At 41.4% G+C, this 16128-nt stretch overlaps 1 protein-coding gene across 1 annotated transcript in view; it reads right to left on the bottom strand.

Moving 5' to 3' along the window:
• The window catches only part of RGS22 (regulator of G protein signaling 22), a 65454-nt gene extending 49606 nt beyond the window's left edge, over positions 1–15848 (bottom strand). The window contains exons 1-3 of the mRNA XM_054193614.1: positions 15783–15848; positions 8295–8357; positions 134–355 (exon numbers count right to left, since the gene is read on the bottom strand). Coding sequence (XP_054049589.1) covers positions 134–355; positions 8295–8357; positions 15783–15848 — 351 coding nt within the window. The remainder of the gene's footprint in view (positions 1–133; positions 356–8294; positions 8358–15782) is intronic.
• Positions 15849–16128: the final 280 nt, after the last annotated feature.

Raw genomic sequence — 16128 nt, 5'->3', positions numbered from 1 at the left:
TTGGCCCATCATTATGTTTTCCTAACATAAATTAACATTTTTCCCAAGCTACCAAGCCAAACACAACAATAACTACTGCCAGTATCTCTACAGTGAGATCTAAATATAAACTCAAGGGCTATAAGATGCTTACCATAGTGTTGTAATTTGGATCAATATTGAAAGTTGGAGAATCGCTGTGCACTTTGGAGAGCTGCCCATCATTCTTTGCTTTCCTTAGAACATCATAAATGGGGTTTGGAGGTTTCTGATCATGTAGAATTTTTTTCGGCTGGCTTTCCAGGCATTGTGGGGCATCATTAACTACTTCAAAAACCCCAAAGTCAGAGTTAAACTTAATTGGCTGGGCAAAAGTCTGCAAAAGAAGTTTGGAAAGTTTATAACATTGTACTAAGGGACCTCCTTCATTTAAGAAAGTTACTTTTTATAGTATAGAAGCATCCTACAGAACGCAAGCTGGTATTTTGAGGCTTCTTTCTCTGGCCTGTTGTAGTTTGTCTTTAGGTCCCGGAATAGTAATTTTTTCTGCATTCTTTTTCTTTAGTCTCTCACTGTACAGCTTTCCAAAGCATTCCTACTTTTTGCCTCAGCTATGCTTAATTTTCAAGAATTTAACTCATTCTAGATCACAGACCTTTTTCACATCTAAATAATAGATCCAGTACACAGATGTCTAGAATATATAATTCACAGTGACTTTAAAATCTGTTCTGCAGGAGGCTACTTACCTATAGGATCAGATCTCCGGTGTTACTCTCCCATTCATTACCACAAAAAAATCAAGGCTTGAAAAAATTAGCAATGAAGCAGACCTGTTAAATGTGAGATGCATTTGAGGAGGGTGAATGTGAAGATTTCCATATATAGGAAAGGCTTTTCACCATATTGTTACCTGTAAGTCAAACACCTACCAAAACCTGTGGTTCTGTAGTAAGTTTTATTGTACATCACTAGTTTGGTGAGATATTTTATAATACATGAGGTAGACCAAACTTCGTCTCCAGCTATGTAATTGTAACTTCTGTCAACTCCAAAATACCCACTGCATGTGTACACATTAAAACAGAGACATCTTTCATCTTTTGAGCTCTGGTATTAGGTATTTCCCTGGCTTTTCTTCTAAAAGACTATCTTTCAAGTTCTCTTACTTGAGATGAAGAGGAAAAGTATGGATGGATTTTACAGAAGTAATGGGGGATACCCAAGACAGTTATGATTATGAGATTATATACAACCAGTGCATATAAGCATCTCCGCACTGAGCTGGAGGACAAGGTGGCATGTTGTATTTAAGAACTGAAGAAAATCCTGGCCATATCCAGACCCAGTGCCAGAATTCTTTTTGGCTTCATTCCAGGCAGGATCCCACCTGGTGTTTGTACAGTTGTCATTCCCCTGCACTTAATAAGATTATTTTATTTTTTCGAGCACTGTATTTTTCATTTCCTTGAACATTTTCATATATCACATATATACATGCATAGGCATAACTCATATACATACTACATATGCTGAATATATGCTATGTATAATATAGAAATATATTACAGACCAATTTTATTCTTCTTCACATCTGTATAAGTCCAAAGTAACCATGTCAGTGTCAACTATTTTGTTGCTTCTATTTGAAGCCCCCTTGTTATCAATGACTTGTAGAGCAATGCCCAGGATTGAACCATGTGGCTGCAACATGTGGTTACAACATTCCCTACTTATCCTATAATGTCTCACTGTGGAGGCTCAGCCTGGCAAAGCACATAGCATGTGAGAGCTTTAAGTGTACAGTTAGTGCCTATGACATCAGACTGTCACTGCTCAGAGCCATGCATTGAATTGCATTAGTCTCTTTAGTTACCTAACTTTATTTGAAAATCATGGTTTGGTTTTTGTTCTCTGACACCTTGTGCCTCTTTTGGCATTAATTTTCTCCGGGGTACTCTGCAGGTTTTAGTGCTTTTTCTCCAGATGTACTCAACAGCATTTTAAAGAGGCTTTTATGTGTAGTAAGTAGATTTCTCTATACTTCATTTAGACCCCATCCCAATTCTCTGTGTGTACATTTCATTTACTTTCAAACCTAATTTGGGCTGCTACCAGCTTTTAAGTGACTAATTGTGCAACCTTAATAATCTCCAAATGTATTCTGCCTTATTTATTTTTTCATGTTTTTAAAAAGGAAACAGAAGAAAATACACTAAGGAACAAGGTGTTTAAGTCTCTCAAGATTTTAAATGCTCTTGCTTGCAGAAAAATAACAAAAAAATTGCAAATTCCATAATATAGGGCTACATAACTAGACATGACCAGATTATTTTAGTTCCATGTTGTTCAGCTTGAAAACCAAGCAAAGACAACATTAGTTTATCACACATCTACTTTTACTTAGTCCTTTGTAACTTACTCTAGATCTAGGTTTTTCAATACTCAGTCTAATTAACTGAATAGAAAACATATGGCAACTTTAATGTAGTGAAACAGATGCTGGTGACAATTTTTAAAATGTAAAGTGTATTGCTATTTTGTGTGTCTGACTACAAATCATTTGTAAGACACATATACTAATGGAGCAAAAGAACATACACTGATGGGATAAGAAGATTAAGACTTCATACACTACATACTTGACTGAAGAAGGTGGTTCTGGTCCAAAATTTTGTGTTTTGGGCCAAGATATAGTTACCTATCCCTAGGCACGTTAAGAGGCATGCATACTTCTTGTATCAGTCACAGAGTAGCCAGCAGATCACCTCTACTTGACACTAGTAAGACTGCATCTGGAATACTGCATCTGCTTTTGGGTCCCCAGTACATGTACGTAGTATATGTTCATATATTTGAGTAAGTCCAGCAGGAGACCACTCAGATGGTCAGAGCCTGAGCACTTGCCCTGTGAGGCTGAGGGAAGTGGGCTTCTTTAGCCTGAAGAAGACAGAGCTGTGGTATGACCTAGCAGCAGTCTTACAGTACTTACAAGGAGGTTACTGAGAAGGTAGACCAAGGCTTTTCATACAGAGGTGCATAGTGGGAGGACAAGAGACCATGGTCATACACTGAAACAACAGAGGTCTCAACTGGATGTAAGAAAAAAGGTAACTGTGGGATGATTAGTATTGGAACAGGCTGTCCAGACAGACTATGAAATCAGTTGCTGGAGGTTTTCAAGACCAGCTGGAGAAAGTGCCAAGCAACCTCGTCTCAACACTAAAGCATTGACCCTGCTTTGAGCAGGAAGCCAGACTACAGACTTCCCCAAAACCCTGTACAGCCTGAGTGATCTATGATTCTGTAAAAATGACAAATTCCACCAGACAGAGCATCTCGTCAAACTATCATATAAAAGCATTTTAGAATAGTTAAAACCTTTCTGGAGAAGAGTATTTCATTTGCTTACTTAAGAAAACTGAAATGATAAATCAGAATGGTTTTTATAAGCATAATAAAATAAGAGGTAAGTCCTGACCTTCTTAACTCATCCCCACCACAAAAATAAAAGTGATAATACTATGACAAAAATCAATTTGTGACAACACACAAAAAAAAGTAACCCAATTCCTTGTTGGAAACCTTTTCCCAGTTACAGTACAGGACAGAGAGGATCAGTCAATCCACTTCCCTCTCAGTACTCTCAGTACATGAAATACTTTGGAGCAAAACACGCAATCTAACCATTCCCATACATTACAAGCCACAAAAAAAAACCCAAACAACCCTGTTCAATACCCTGTAGCAAACATTAAACCTTTTCCACAGAAGCCAAGTGCTGTAAAATCCTACAATATTTCACAGGACAATAATGAGAGAGGTTTATGGCACCACCAATATACTAGGTCATTGCAATAACGAGGAATATCTTCAATGAAGATGCCTTTGTTAAGGAGTGGATGATAGCCTATGCTATAAAGGAGGGAAAAAAATTATCCATGCCAATCTAATATACTAGGAAATCTTTCTTACCCTACATTTGGCAAGTGCTTTGGCTTTTTACAGACAAGTAAAATACACTAACCAAAGACTAAGTGTATCAATGCATTCTTCCCTACATTCTCTCTCTAGTTTGGGCCAATTTTTGATCCTTTGAAGATACAGAGGGAAAACTCCAGAGCCAAATTATACCTCAAGATGTTAAGAAAAAATAAATCTGTTTTGGCAGGAGCCTTGAAGCTTGGGATTCATACATCATCGATTTAGCACAATAAATAGTATCAACAAAGACATGAGAATACCAATAAATAAGAAGTCTACAGACTTTGCAAATTGTTTCACTCACAGGCAATTCTCCCTTTGAACCCAGTATAATCAATGTAACAGTGTAGTAATCTCAGCTTCAGAAAAAAATCTCCAAGCAAACAAAAAGCTGCTTTCACACTGTGGTACAGCAATACTATTAATGAAATAATCGCATGTACATTTTTGACAGCAATAAAATTTCTTAGCTGTCAAGTGCACATTGACTATGGTTTCAGCTGAAGAATAAATAGAATAAATAATTCTGAAACCTAAAGTTACACACTTAACTGAAGAGAAGGCAAATTTCCCTCAGTCCTCCCAAAACAGAAACCAAAACAGCATCCATCACCATGTTGCCAGGATATCAGACATATAAATCTCACTGTTCTCTGCTTTAATAGTTTTCAGATATACTTAACTCCAGATACACTTAACAAATGCGTAAATATGCTCACCACATCCCACCCCGAGTAATGTAGTGTGATCCCAAGAGAAACAGAATGACCACAGCTTGGCCGCCTCTTAGGTTAAGGCCCTGAAAGGGTGGGAATGAATAGAGTCCTCATCCAGGAGCATTGCCAAAACTTCCTTAAGATGGGTATGTGTGTATCATAAATAAAAGCCAGTGAAAGTCCAGACCAGAAGGGAATTTGAGCAGCCCTAGGAAGTGCCTGGAAAATTCACACTGCATGTGGTCAATGGCAAATCTCCCATTGACTATAATGAATCCAGGATTTCCCTTCTGTTGATAAGACACAAGTCACAATCACATACCACGATCTAATTAAGAGAGAAGAGGAGAGCATTTTGGGTAAACCCACTATCAATAAGAAAAGAAGTCAGGAGGGATTTTTTTGCTTCCTTGAATGTCAAAGATACCAAGCAAGACATCTTGTTGAATCTTGTCTTGCAAGACTCAACATGCATGTAGGGCCTTATTGATGTAAAAGCCTTTTTAAGGGAGGTTGTATTGGCACGTGCAGCCTCCCTCCACACACCTGGAAAAGACAAGAGAAAACTAATGAGCATGAATCGATGTCTTGAATTGATGCTTTGAATTATTCACAACCATCTTCAAAGCAGAGAAGGACCTGAACCGTACAGCAGAGTGGATTGCTTTTTGCCCTTTCCATCATCTGCTACTCATAGATCAGGCCTAATTTTACTCTTGACAGCACCAGATTTTCAGGACCACACTGGTTTCAGAAAGACCAATTGGCCCAAACTTTATTACATGAGCTTTAATTATTTTCAGAATCATCACCTGTATCAAATCCTGGATCCTAGACTACTGAGCAGAGAGTTTTTATAGTGAGAATGACTTTCAAAAGTAGTCGTCTTCAAACCTGAAGTTCATAAAATTGTGGTCACTTGGTAGCTTTCTACTGCGAGGGAAGCCCACAGACAGGGACTTGCCAACAAGAGTGCCATCTCTTGAATGCTTCAACTGAGGTGCTGTCAGCTCTTTTGTCTCTAGTGCAGTTCCTCAAGGTTGCAAATGGGAGGGGTGTATCTTCATCAGGACCTGTTCCACTGGTAACTGGAAAATGAGGGGTAAGACCCCAGCATGGGCTTGGGGTGGAAGGAGTAGCAGGCAGCTTGTAGAGCGTAGGAGAAACAAGTTGACATTATTGCGCTTTCTTGCTGAGGCCTCCAACACTGAGCTGGAAGGCTATTTCTGATTTCTGAATTTTCATTGATGGATAAATATGTTCTTGGATGCTTTAAATACATGGATCAAAGACTCAAATTCTAGGGATGCCTGACAGGCTAGAAATGGAAATGTATCCAGGCCAATGTTTCTCTTAAATCTTTCATTTTAGGTTAGTTACTAAGGAAGGTATAACTCATTTGTATGTCATGTAATTTGTTTCTGCTACTGTGAAATCACTATGATACTGGCAAGAAGTGCCCTCATGAGGGTTTTTGTATTATTTTATCTTTCAGATATATTTTCTGTACAAACTACCCTTCATTACAGTAGGTAGATCTTTGGAGTACCTAGATATTCGTGTCAGATTGTATTGAATATTATTATGACAACGTGATCACTTAAAGGATATACTGTAAATCAAAGTGAAAAAAAAATCTGCTGCTGCTATAGCAAGTCCCCAGTGATACAATTTTCCATATGCTAGTGGTGCATAATAAATCAACGCAGAGGCTGTCTCTTAAAATAAGCATATGCTACCCCTGATTTCTTGTATCAAGTCACACAGTATTTTCAGTTTAACTTGTTGCCTAACTACTAGCACACCTGGGTAATACTGTTTCTAGGCAACAGCGTATAAGCACAACAAGAATAAAGCAATGGAAATTTCAATGTGGTGTTTTAGTAGAAGGCTTCTGAGAAGGAGAGGGAAATTGGGAATATAAGGTATTCAAACCACAGAACTCAAGGCATTAATAGAACTTAATCCTGAAGAGGGTAAATCCTCAGGAAAAAAAAATCAAAGAGAAAATAAAACCAATTATGAGAACATTACGGATAAAAATAGCTAATAGAGCATCTGTTTTCATGAAGATATGTAAATATGTAGAAGAGAGACCGTGTGTCATCATAGAAACCTACCAAGATTACCAACATAAGACATTGTTTACTGAGGAGTGTCTGTGAACTCTGTTCTGTGGGCTTCCAGAGCCGTGAGGAGTGCCTGGACAATTGCTGCAGTTCAGAGCTGCTGAGCTGCGCCAGGACTGCGGGCTGAGGAGCCCTGTGAGGCCAAGGAGAATTTTGGCCTCTAATAGATGTCCTGAAATCTGTGCATGTCCAAGGAGACCCAGAAACTAAGCCGGCTGAACTTCTTACCCGCTCCATCCTCTGTGATTTGGGGAAAACTTGAAGCATAGTTTCCAAATAAGTAGCAAAGGCATGGAAGATGGTACTCCTGTGCTAAGAACAATCTGGCACACAAAAGGAGGCCTGGGTTTAAAAACTATGTACTTAGGCTTCGATTTAGGGAGATATCCTAAAGCAGCTGCAAGGGGGGAGGGGTGGGCAAGAAAGAGGAAAAAATACAGCCCTCTCACCACACATTTTCTTCCATCTGTGTCTCCCTAGCTTTGTAAAAATTATTCTTAGGAATCTTGAAGTGTGGTGACTGTAAAGGCTGAGCTCCTGAGAGAAGTCAGTATCGCTGCTGTGCACAAAACCCACACTCTGATATAGAGTTAATACCTCCAGATTCTCTTTTAAGATAAAAAATTGGCATGGGGAGCCCATTGTACCACCCTTAGTTCTGCAACTCCTATCATGGGTACTTTTACTCGAATCTGTAATATGGCTTAGAGAGAACACCTATGTCAAATTCAGTTTGGTAAACCCGAATCATAACTGAATTTATTTCAATAGTGGCTGCACCATAGTCTTAGTTCCAAGGAGCATCAAGAAATATTCTGTCCCTTCCTAACGCTGGTGGTGATTCCTACCAAGCAAGTTGCAGAAATGTGTCTATGTTCTCATAGTGCAGCCAGTTAGGCTGTAGAGCTTTAGGAGGGGGAGAGGGTGTGGGTCAGCTCTGGGGTAAATAGTCTGGGGGCCCCATGGGAGCTATGAGCTTTTCTCTCTCACTGTGGAAAGGTCTGTGCTGCCTTGCAAGAGAGTATGGACATGAGGTGTGGGGATGGAGAGAAAGGGGATAGTCAGGGCAGAGACTACTAAGATGAAGTTGTGTGAGGTTGTTGCTTTGAGGGAGCAGGACAATACATATGACTCCCATGAGAGTGTGGGGAGGCAGGGTAGTTGATGGGGAATAGGAGCAAAATATAGGGCAACTGGTTAAATGTAGGGCACTGGGTATGGTGATTTGACTGCAATCAGATCAGCAGACAGAACAGAGCGTAAGGCTGCATCCTCCTAGCTGCAGATGAGAGGGAAAGAGAAGTGGAGCACCAACTTTGAGGTCTTCACAGCCATGAAGAGAAACAGAGTTTGTTCCTGAGGTAAAGTTGTTATTAATCACTGAGTGCATGGCCAGAAGACTGTCAAAGGACAAACATTTGTTATGTCGGCATGTTGTGATACTGGAATAAAAGTGTTTTGCAAGGAGTTTCTGTAAGGTACTTACCGGAAGACTCAAAAATTCATTAAAGTAGTCCACAAGTGTATCATCTGTGGCTAAGCATTCTTCCTATAGAGAGACAAAACCACAAAGCAAGGCTTGTACTAATCTGTGATAACATGGTTTGAATGCACTGTTGCCTCAAACAATGACTTTTCCATGAGATATGACACGCAAACTTTTGCAAAATGTTATGTCCCACTTTTGAGAATATAATCATTGCAACTTTGTTATATTCTAGCCATTGCACATTACTGAGGTCCTTAGCAATTTAAAAAACACACATGAAGGTAAATCCTTTGCCAAGAAATTTACAGATAAAGCCTTCATAAACCCAGCGGCTTCAATGTGCATAAGCTAACAGTTTAGAAATTCCCCACATTATACTTTTCTCTCTCACATCTGGGAAGAAGGGGAGAATAAAAGTTCACCAGAGCCTGCTTCTTCTCCCACACTGCTGCTTGGGGATGTTTGGGGGGATGTTTGGCATAAAAGGGAGTTCACTGATCTGTAATGCGGCTTACCAAGCAAGCACTATATGCCGTACTTGAAATCTGACAGAACTCGGATGCATCCTGTTGATCTCATTAGAAATGAAGACTGCATCTGCAGGTGGCTTTGTACCCTTTCTGACCCCTGCATTTTAAATCCTGTTGATAAGACTCAAAAACTTCAGAATAAAAATTTTTTTGCTATTGACAAATCAATAAATGTGGATCCCAATCTTACTTCCGTTGCACTAAATACCACCACCACTCCCATTTCAATTCAAGAGAAGGTAAAAGTAGGACATTATTCCATTGGTCTTCAGAAATCTGTCTTCGGTATAATGAAGACTCCTGAACAGTTTTTAATAGTGTCAGTTTCTTGAATATTCTTTTATTTCTGCCTTGCAACACAAGGAGAATGCACCTAAATCAAATGCATTTGCTGATATCAGTAAAGGTCTTCCGACACAAATCTTTTTTCTCTTTCTTCAGTTCATTGCATTGAAATGTTTTAGGGAGGAACAGTGTGTTAAAGAGAGATTATGCACAGTGTACATAGTATCACTTGTAGGCAGGCAGTATCTTGATACAAACTCCACAGAGTCTAACCTAATTAGAGACAGCTTGTATTTAGGTAAGGAAGAAATCTTGAGCTAACCTATTTAATATGAGCTGAGGAAGGCCCCTGTGCGCTGCATGACAAGACAGAACCAGACATGGTGTTTGTCCAGCCATAGTCTGCCAACATTTATTCCTTAGCACTTGTGGTTGCTGCTATGACCAATACAGGACAGGCAAGTTATCTCATGCTCATTCCTGGAAAACGCTGACAACACCGAAAGCAAGGCTTTCTGCATCACACAGATTGTGCTTTATTTGAATCACAGGGCCATGGTCCAATGCAGTTGCAGTGTCATGGACCTAGAGATGTTACGGCACTGATTAAATAGGAGAATTTACCAAAGTGTCTAACCCAAAGCATTCTGAAGTCAACAGAAAATCCTCTTGCTAATGTCGCTAAGCAATCAATCAGATCCAGAAATCTCAATTCAGCATGTGTTAACACAATGAACAAAAAAAGTCATTAGAAACAAGCTGCAGTCTGCCTCACATTTGGTTTGGGTAATGCACAACTGGATTTGGCACTGAATGAATCTGAAGATGGCTAGATATAATACCCCATGTGAATATTTTATTGTTTTAAATAACTTACTCAAAACAATTCATTTATTACTGGCTGAAGTATAAGCTCTTGAAGAATATGCAGGTAACATACGTTTTTAATTTGCCAAGCATATAATTCTCTGAAGTCCCATATAACAGCAAGAAATGTAAACACAGTGGTTGATTAATCAATAAAATGTTTATGATATTATTAATGCAAGCTTTACTACTTACTAATCTTACTGCATCTATACACAATATACTTTCCTCTGGATTTTGGAGGGTTTCTTGTGGTCAGTCATTTTCATTTGAAAGCATAGTTGCACTTTCATATTTGCACATTGTAGGTTACGGAGTTATATGTACAATACTATAGCTTAGGTTTTCATGTCAGGAAGCATTTTGTTTCATATCTTCCCATGCCATCTTTCCTGCTGCACAGTCCAAACTACGAATAGAAGAAGCTGCCTCTGGAGATAGATGATGAGGGAATTAAGGATGCTGATAAAGCCCCATCCAGGGGGTTGCCAAAGTAGCCAGCTCCACGCATTAAAACTGCTTCTGCAAAGAGCAGGAGGAGGGCAATAGTCATAAGGGGGTCCATTCTGAGGGGAACTGAGGGTCCCGTATGCAGGCCGGACCCTTCCCACAGGGAGGTCTGCTGCTTCCCTGGGGTCTGTGTTAGGGATATAACCAGGAAGCTTCCTGGCCTGATGTGGCCCTCAGATTATTACCCTCTTTTGATCTTACAGGTAGACAATGATGAGCTGGAGAGTAGAAGTCTGAGGGCAATGAAGAAAGATTTCAGGTCCTTGGGACATCTTGTCAAGGGTTCGGGAGCACAAATTGTGTTCTCCTCTGTGCCTCCAGTTTTGGGGACTGACGAATGGGTAAACAAGAAAATCGGACAGATCAACACCTGGCTCCAAAACTGGTGCTACCATCAGGGCTTTAGGTTCTATGATCATAGTTTGATCTACAGGACACTGAGCCTGCTTGCTAAGAATAGGAAAACCCTATCCCAAAAGGGGAAAAGGGTACTAGGCCAAGAGTTAGCAAGGCTCATGGACTTAAAGGCTTTAAACTAGAATCGAAGGAGGAAGGGGATAAAACCAGGCCCACTAGTGATGAGCCTAGGGATAAAGGGCCAAGGATAGGGGTGAAATCGGTATCCCAGCTCAAGTGGATCTACACGAATGCACGTAGCATGGGCAACAAATGGGATGAGCTGGAAGCCATTGTGCAGCAGGACAGCTATGATGTAGTCACCATCATGGAAATGTGGTGGGATGACTGTCATGACTGGAATGCTGCGATGAATGGCTATAAGCTCTTCAGAAGGGATAAGGCAAGGAAGAAGAGGCAGGGGTGTGGCTCTGTGCATTAGGGAATGTTTTGATTGTATAGAGCTAGATTCCAGTGATGATAAAGTCGAGTGTTTATGGGTAAGGATGAAGGGGAAGGCAAATAAGGGAGATCTTGTGCTGGGAGTATGCTATAGACCGCCCAACCAGGATGAGGAGACAGATGAAGTATTCTATAAGCAGCTGGCTGAAGTCTTGCAATCGCCAGCCCTTGTTCTGGTTGGAGTCTTCAACCTGCCAGATATCTGCTGGAAATATAACACAGCAGAGAGCAGGCAGGCTAGGAGGTTCCTCAAGTGCATGGAAGATAACTTCCTGACACAACTGGTAGGTGAGCCTACCAGGGGAGGTGCCTCGCTAGACCTACTGTTGACAAACAGAGAAGGACTAGTGGGAGATGTGGTGGTCAGAGGTCGTCTTGGGTTTAGTGATCATGAAATGGTCAAGTATTCAATTTGTAGTGATGTAAGGAGGGGTGTTAGCAAAACCTCCACCTTGGACTTCCGGAGGGCGGACTTTGGCCTGTTCAGAACACTGGTTGAGAGAGTCCCTTGGGAGATAGTCCTGAAGGGCAAAGGGGTCCAGGAAGGCTGGACGCTCTTCAAGAAGGAAATCTTAAAGGCCCAGGAGCAGGCTGTCCCCAGGTGTCGCAAGTTTAAAGGGCGGGAGAAATGGCCAGTCTGGATGAACAAGGAGCTTTTGATGGGACTTAGGAATAAAAGGACGGTTTACCACCTTTGGAAGAAGGGACGGGCAACTCAGGAGGAGTACAGAGATCTCGTTAGGTTTTACAGAGAGAAAATTAGGAAGGCAAAAGCCCAGCTGGAGCTCAACTTGGCCACTAACATAAAGGACAACAAAAAAAGTTTTTATAAATACATCAACAAAAAGAGAGCCAGGGAGAATCTCCATCCCTTACTGGTTCAGGGGGGGAAAGCTGCAACCAAGGACGAGGAGAAGGCTGAGATACTTAATGCCTACTCTGCCTCTGTCTTCAATAGTCAGACCATCTATCCCCAGGGTGTTCAGCCTCCTGAGCTGGAAGATAAGGATGGAGAGCAGAACAACCCACCCATAATCCAGGAGGAAGTAGTCAATGATCTGCTTCTGCACCTAGACACACACAAGTGTATGGGGTCGGACGGGATTCACCCAAGAGTACTCAGGGAGCTGGCGGGAGAGCTCACCAAGCCTCTCTCCATCATTTATCAACAATCTTGGTCAACAGGGGAGGTACCAGATGACTGGAGGGTGGCTGATCTGACGCCCATCTACAAGAAGGGTCAGAAGGAGGATCCGGGGAACTACAGGCCTATCAGCCTGACCTTGGTACCAGGAAAGATCATGGAGAGGATCATCTTGAGTGAGCTCTTACAGCAAGTGCAGGGCAGCCAAGGGATCAGGGCCAGCCAGCATGGGTTTAGGAAAGGGAGGTCCTGCTTAACCAACCTGATCTCTTTCTATGACCATGTGACCCACCTTCTGGATGCAGGGAAGGCTGTGGACATTGTCTATCTGGACTTTGGTAAGGCCTCTGACACCGTCCCCCACAGCATTCTCCTGGAGAAGCTGCCGAATCATGGCATAGACGAGTGTACTCTTCGCTGGGTAAAAAACTGGCTGGATGGCCATGCCCAGAGAGTTGTGATTAATGGGGTGAAATCCTCTTGGCGGCCAGTCACCAGTGGTGTCCCTCGGGGCTCAGTTTTGGGGCCAGTTCTGTTTAATATCTTTATCAATGATCTGGATGAGGGGATTGAGTGCACCCTCACTAAGTCTGCAGACGACGCCAAACTAGGTGGGAGTGTTGATCTGCTTGAGGGTAGGAAGGCTCTACAGAGGGACCTGGACAGGCTGGATCGATAGGCCAATGGGATGAGGTTTAATAAGGCCAAGTGCCGGGTCCTGCATTTTGGTCACAACAACCCCAAGCAACTCTACAGGCCTGGGGAAGAGTGGCTGGAAAGCTGCCCAGCAGAAAAGGACCTGGGGGTGCTGGTGAACGGCCAGCTTAACATGAGCCAGCAGTGTGCCCAGGTGGCCAAGATGGCCAACAGCATTCTGGCTTGTATCAGGAATAGCGTGGCCAGCAGGAGCAGGGAAGTGATCGTGCCTCTGTACTCGGCACTGGTGAGGCCTCACCTCGAGTGCTGTGTTCAGTTCTGGGCCCCTCTGTACAAGAGGGACATTGAAGTGCTGCAGCAGGTCCAGAGGAGAGCTACCAGGCTGGTGAGGGGTCTGGAGACCAGGTCATATGAGGAGAGGCTGAGGGAGCTGGGCATGTTTAGCTTGAAGAAGGGGAGGTTGAGGGGAGACCTCATTGCCCTCTACAACTACCTGAAAGGAGGTTGTAGAGAGATGGGTGTTGGCCTCTTCTCCCAAGTAAATAATGACAGGACCAGAGGAAATGGTCTGAAGCTGCGGCAGGGGAGGTTTAGATTAGATATTAGGAAGAATTACTTTACTGAAAGAGTGGTCAGGCACTGGAACAGCCTGCCCAGGGAGGTGGTTGAGTCACCATCCGTGGAGGTATTTAAGAAATGCGTAGATTTGGCACTTCAGGGCATGCTCTAGTGGCAGAGATTGTAGGGGGGTTTTTTTGTGTGTGCATGGTTGGACTCGATGATCTCAAAGGTCCTTTCCAACCATGAAGATTCTATGATTCTATAATTGCAGCTGGACATCAAGGTGTGCTAAAAATTGGTCCAAAACTGCAGTTTTGCCTTCATGCAATTTGTGTGCAAATAGGAATATCCTGGTGTGATTTCTGTCACTCGTTTATAATTGAAAGGGATTTTTAAATCATTTTGGCAATGGTATACAACCATTTCTCAGATATTTTGTGGAAACAAACCTAATTTCTATTTATAGTATTTGATAGCTTTCTCTATTACTGCCATCATGAAAAGGTACAGAAACACAGAATTATTATTAGCCACCAAAGGAGAAGCTGAATGTGGGTAAAAGTGGCACCATCTTGAAATGCTTGCATTTCACATTTCAGTACTCACTAAAACAATAAATACCTCTCCACTCTTGAAAAGTACATAATAAATGGTATCTTTAAATGTTAAAAGTTGAAGTTAGTATAAAACCCAAATCCTGCATAGACAGCTTCGTGTCCTGGAGTCAGACATATCTAGTCACATTAAGTAGCCTGCAGAATCAAGGTTTAATGCGATGTAAATATGCAGTTGAGAGATGTTCTCACATACGTATTTACGCATGCTAAATATCTGCTATATATATCGTTTACGTCTACCTGAATTCATGTTGATTCTGTTTATGATAATAAACAGTATAAATAAAATAATATCTAGAGGCTCCCAAAAGGAATGGCAATACTTTAAAATACACAGTTACGAAAGCATCCAAAATGGGAAGAGGTAAACGTTACCTAAGCTGCAAGATTTAAGGTGTCATTTCAAACATATCTACCCTTCAAATGAGAAGACAAACATCAGTGAAATCTACAATAAGCTATGAGCAAAGGGCAGAAAAGGTAAAGTAAGAAGATGGTTAAACCTGTCATGTTGAACCTTCCAGTTGATTGTTTCCTTCCTTCATCCTGTTTCACTTTCCTTTCCATTTCCATCCTTATTCTACATAGTTTCCTGTTACCTTTTTTTTCCTAATTATTTCCAAACTAAGTATTTTTTTGTCTTAGAAAATTGTAAGAAATTACTCAGTACTCCATACTTACACAGAGGAAAGAAATGAGAAACCAGACAACAGTTTGCAAACTTTTTTTTTGCTCTACAGTTGTATGACAAAATGAATGATCAAGCCTTATAAAGCATACTTACAAACACTTCTTCTGTTATACATGGAGGCTCTGAAATACAAAAATGAAATATCGTATGTTATCCAAGCAATACAATCAAGCTTGTTCAACTATGATTACTGAATAGAAACAAAAAGTAGTGAGGCATGACAACCTTCCTGGATATTCTGAAATAAAATGACTCAGTCTGAGGAAACAAAATAAACTCTAACAAAATGCAGTAATGTTGACCCACGCGTAAAAAGGTTGAGTATCACAAGAATGATTTAAATATAATTAAAGTATTATTTAACTAAATTATTTCACATACATATCAGTTAACTTCTTGTCAGCTTTTCTCTGCAAAATTAATTACTAGGAGGTTGCTGTTTTTAATGAAAACTCAGATTTGTACAAGACTCTGGGAGCCTCGAACAGCAATTATTACAAATTATATAATAAAATTTAAAAAAAAATGTAATTGTGGGTGTTCCTAGATAACCAAATCTCACTCATTCTAGGAGAATATTTCATCTTTTGTGACGCCATTTGAAAGGACTAAAGTTCTCTCTTCAGATTGATAAATTTTGCTGGGCCAGTTTAAACCTAGCAGTTCAAAATCTCCCTCTTTTGTATCACCGTCTCTCCACCTGAGACAATCACCCTGGCATGACACAGAGCCGGTCCACCACCTTGCCTGGAAAGCACTACCTACCAGTGGTAAGCCTCTTCGACTGCATCCCGGATCTACACACGTAATAGCCGGCATCCACACCTGCATGCTTACGACCTCATTTGCAAAGGTGAAATCCTTGACCGCAGACCAGAAAGAGAAGCTGCAGAGTTCCCGGGCCTGCCTGGGGACTGCTGGTCTGCAACAGGGCAGGCTGGCTCTGCTGCTGTGGCTCACAGCAAGCGGGGTTGCTATGGCACTGCAAACAATGCACGGGATGAGCCAAGTGGTAGGCAAATACTTCCACTGCTGGTGCAAAGCAGATTCAGATATCAGGCACACTGCAGATATAGTCCCAAAAGAGATGCCTGTGAACTAGGAGTTTGAG

This window comes from Rissa tridactyla, chromosome 2 (genome assembly GCF_028500815.1).
Source record: "Rissa tridactyla isolate bRisTri1 chromosome 2, bRisTri1.patW.cur.20221130, whole genome shotgun sequence".
Taxonomy (NCBI): Eukaryota; Metazoa; Chordata; class Aves; order Charadriiformes; family Laridae; genus Rissa; species Rissa tridactyla.
The sequence above is the reverse complement of the archived record's forward strand: the minus strand, read 5'-3'. Positions and strand labels throughout refer to the sequence as shown.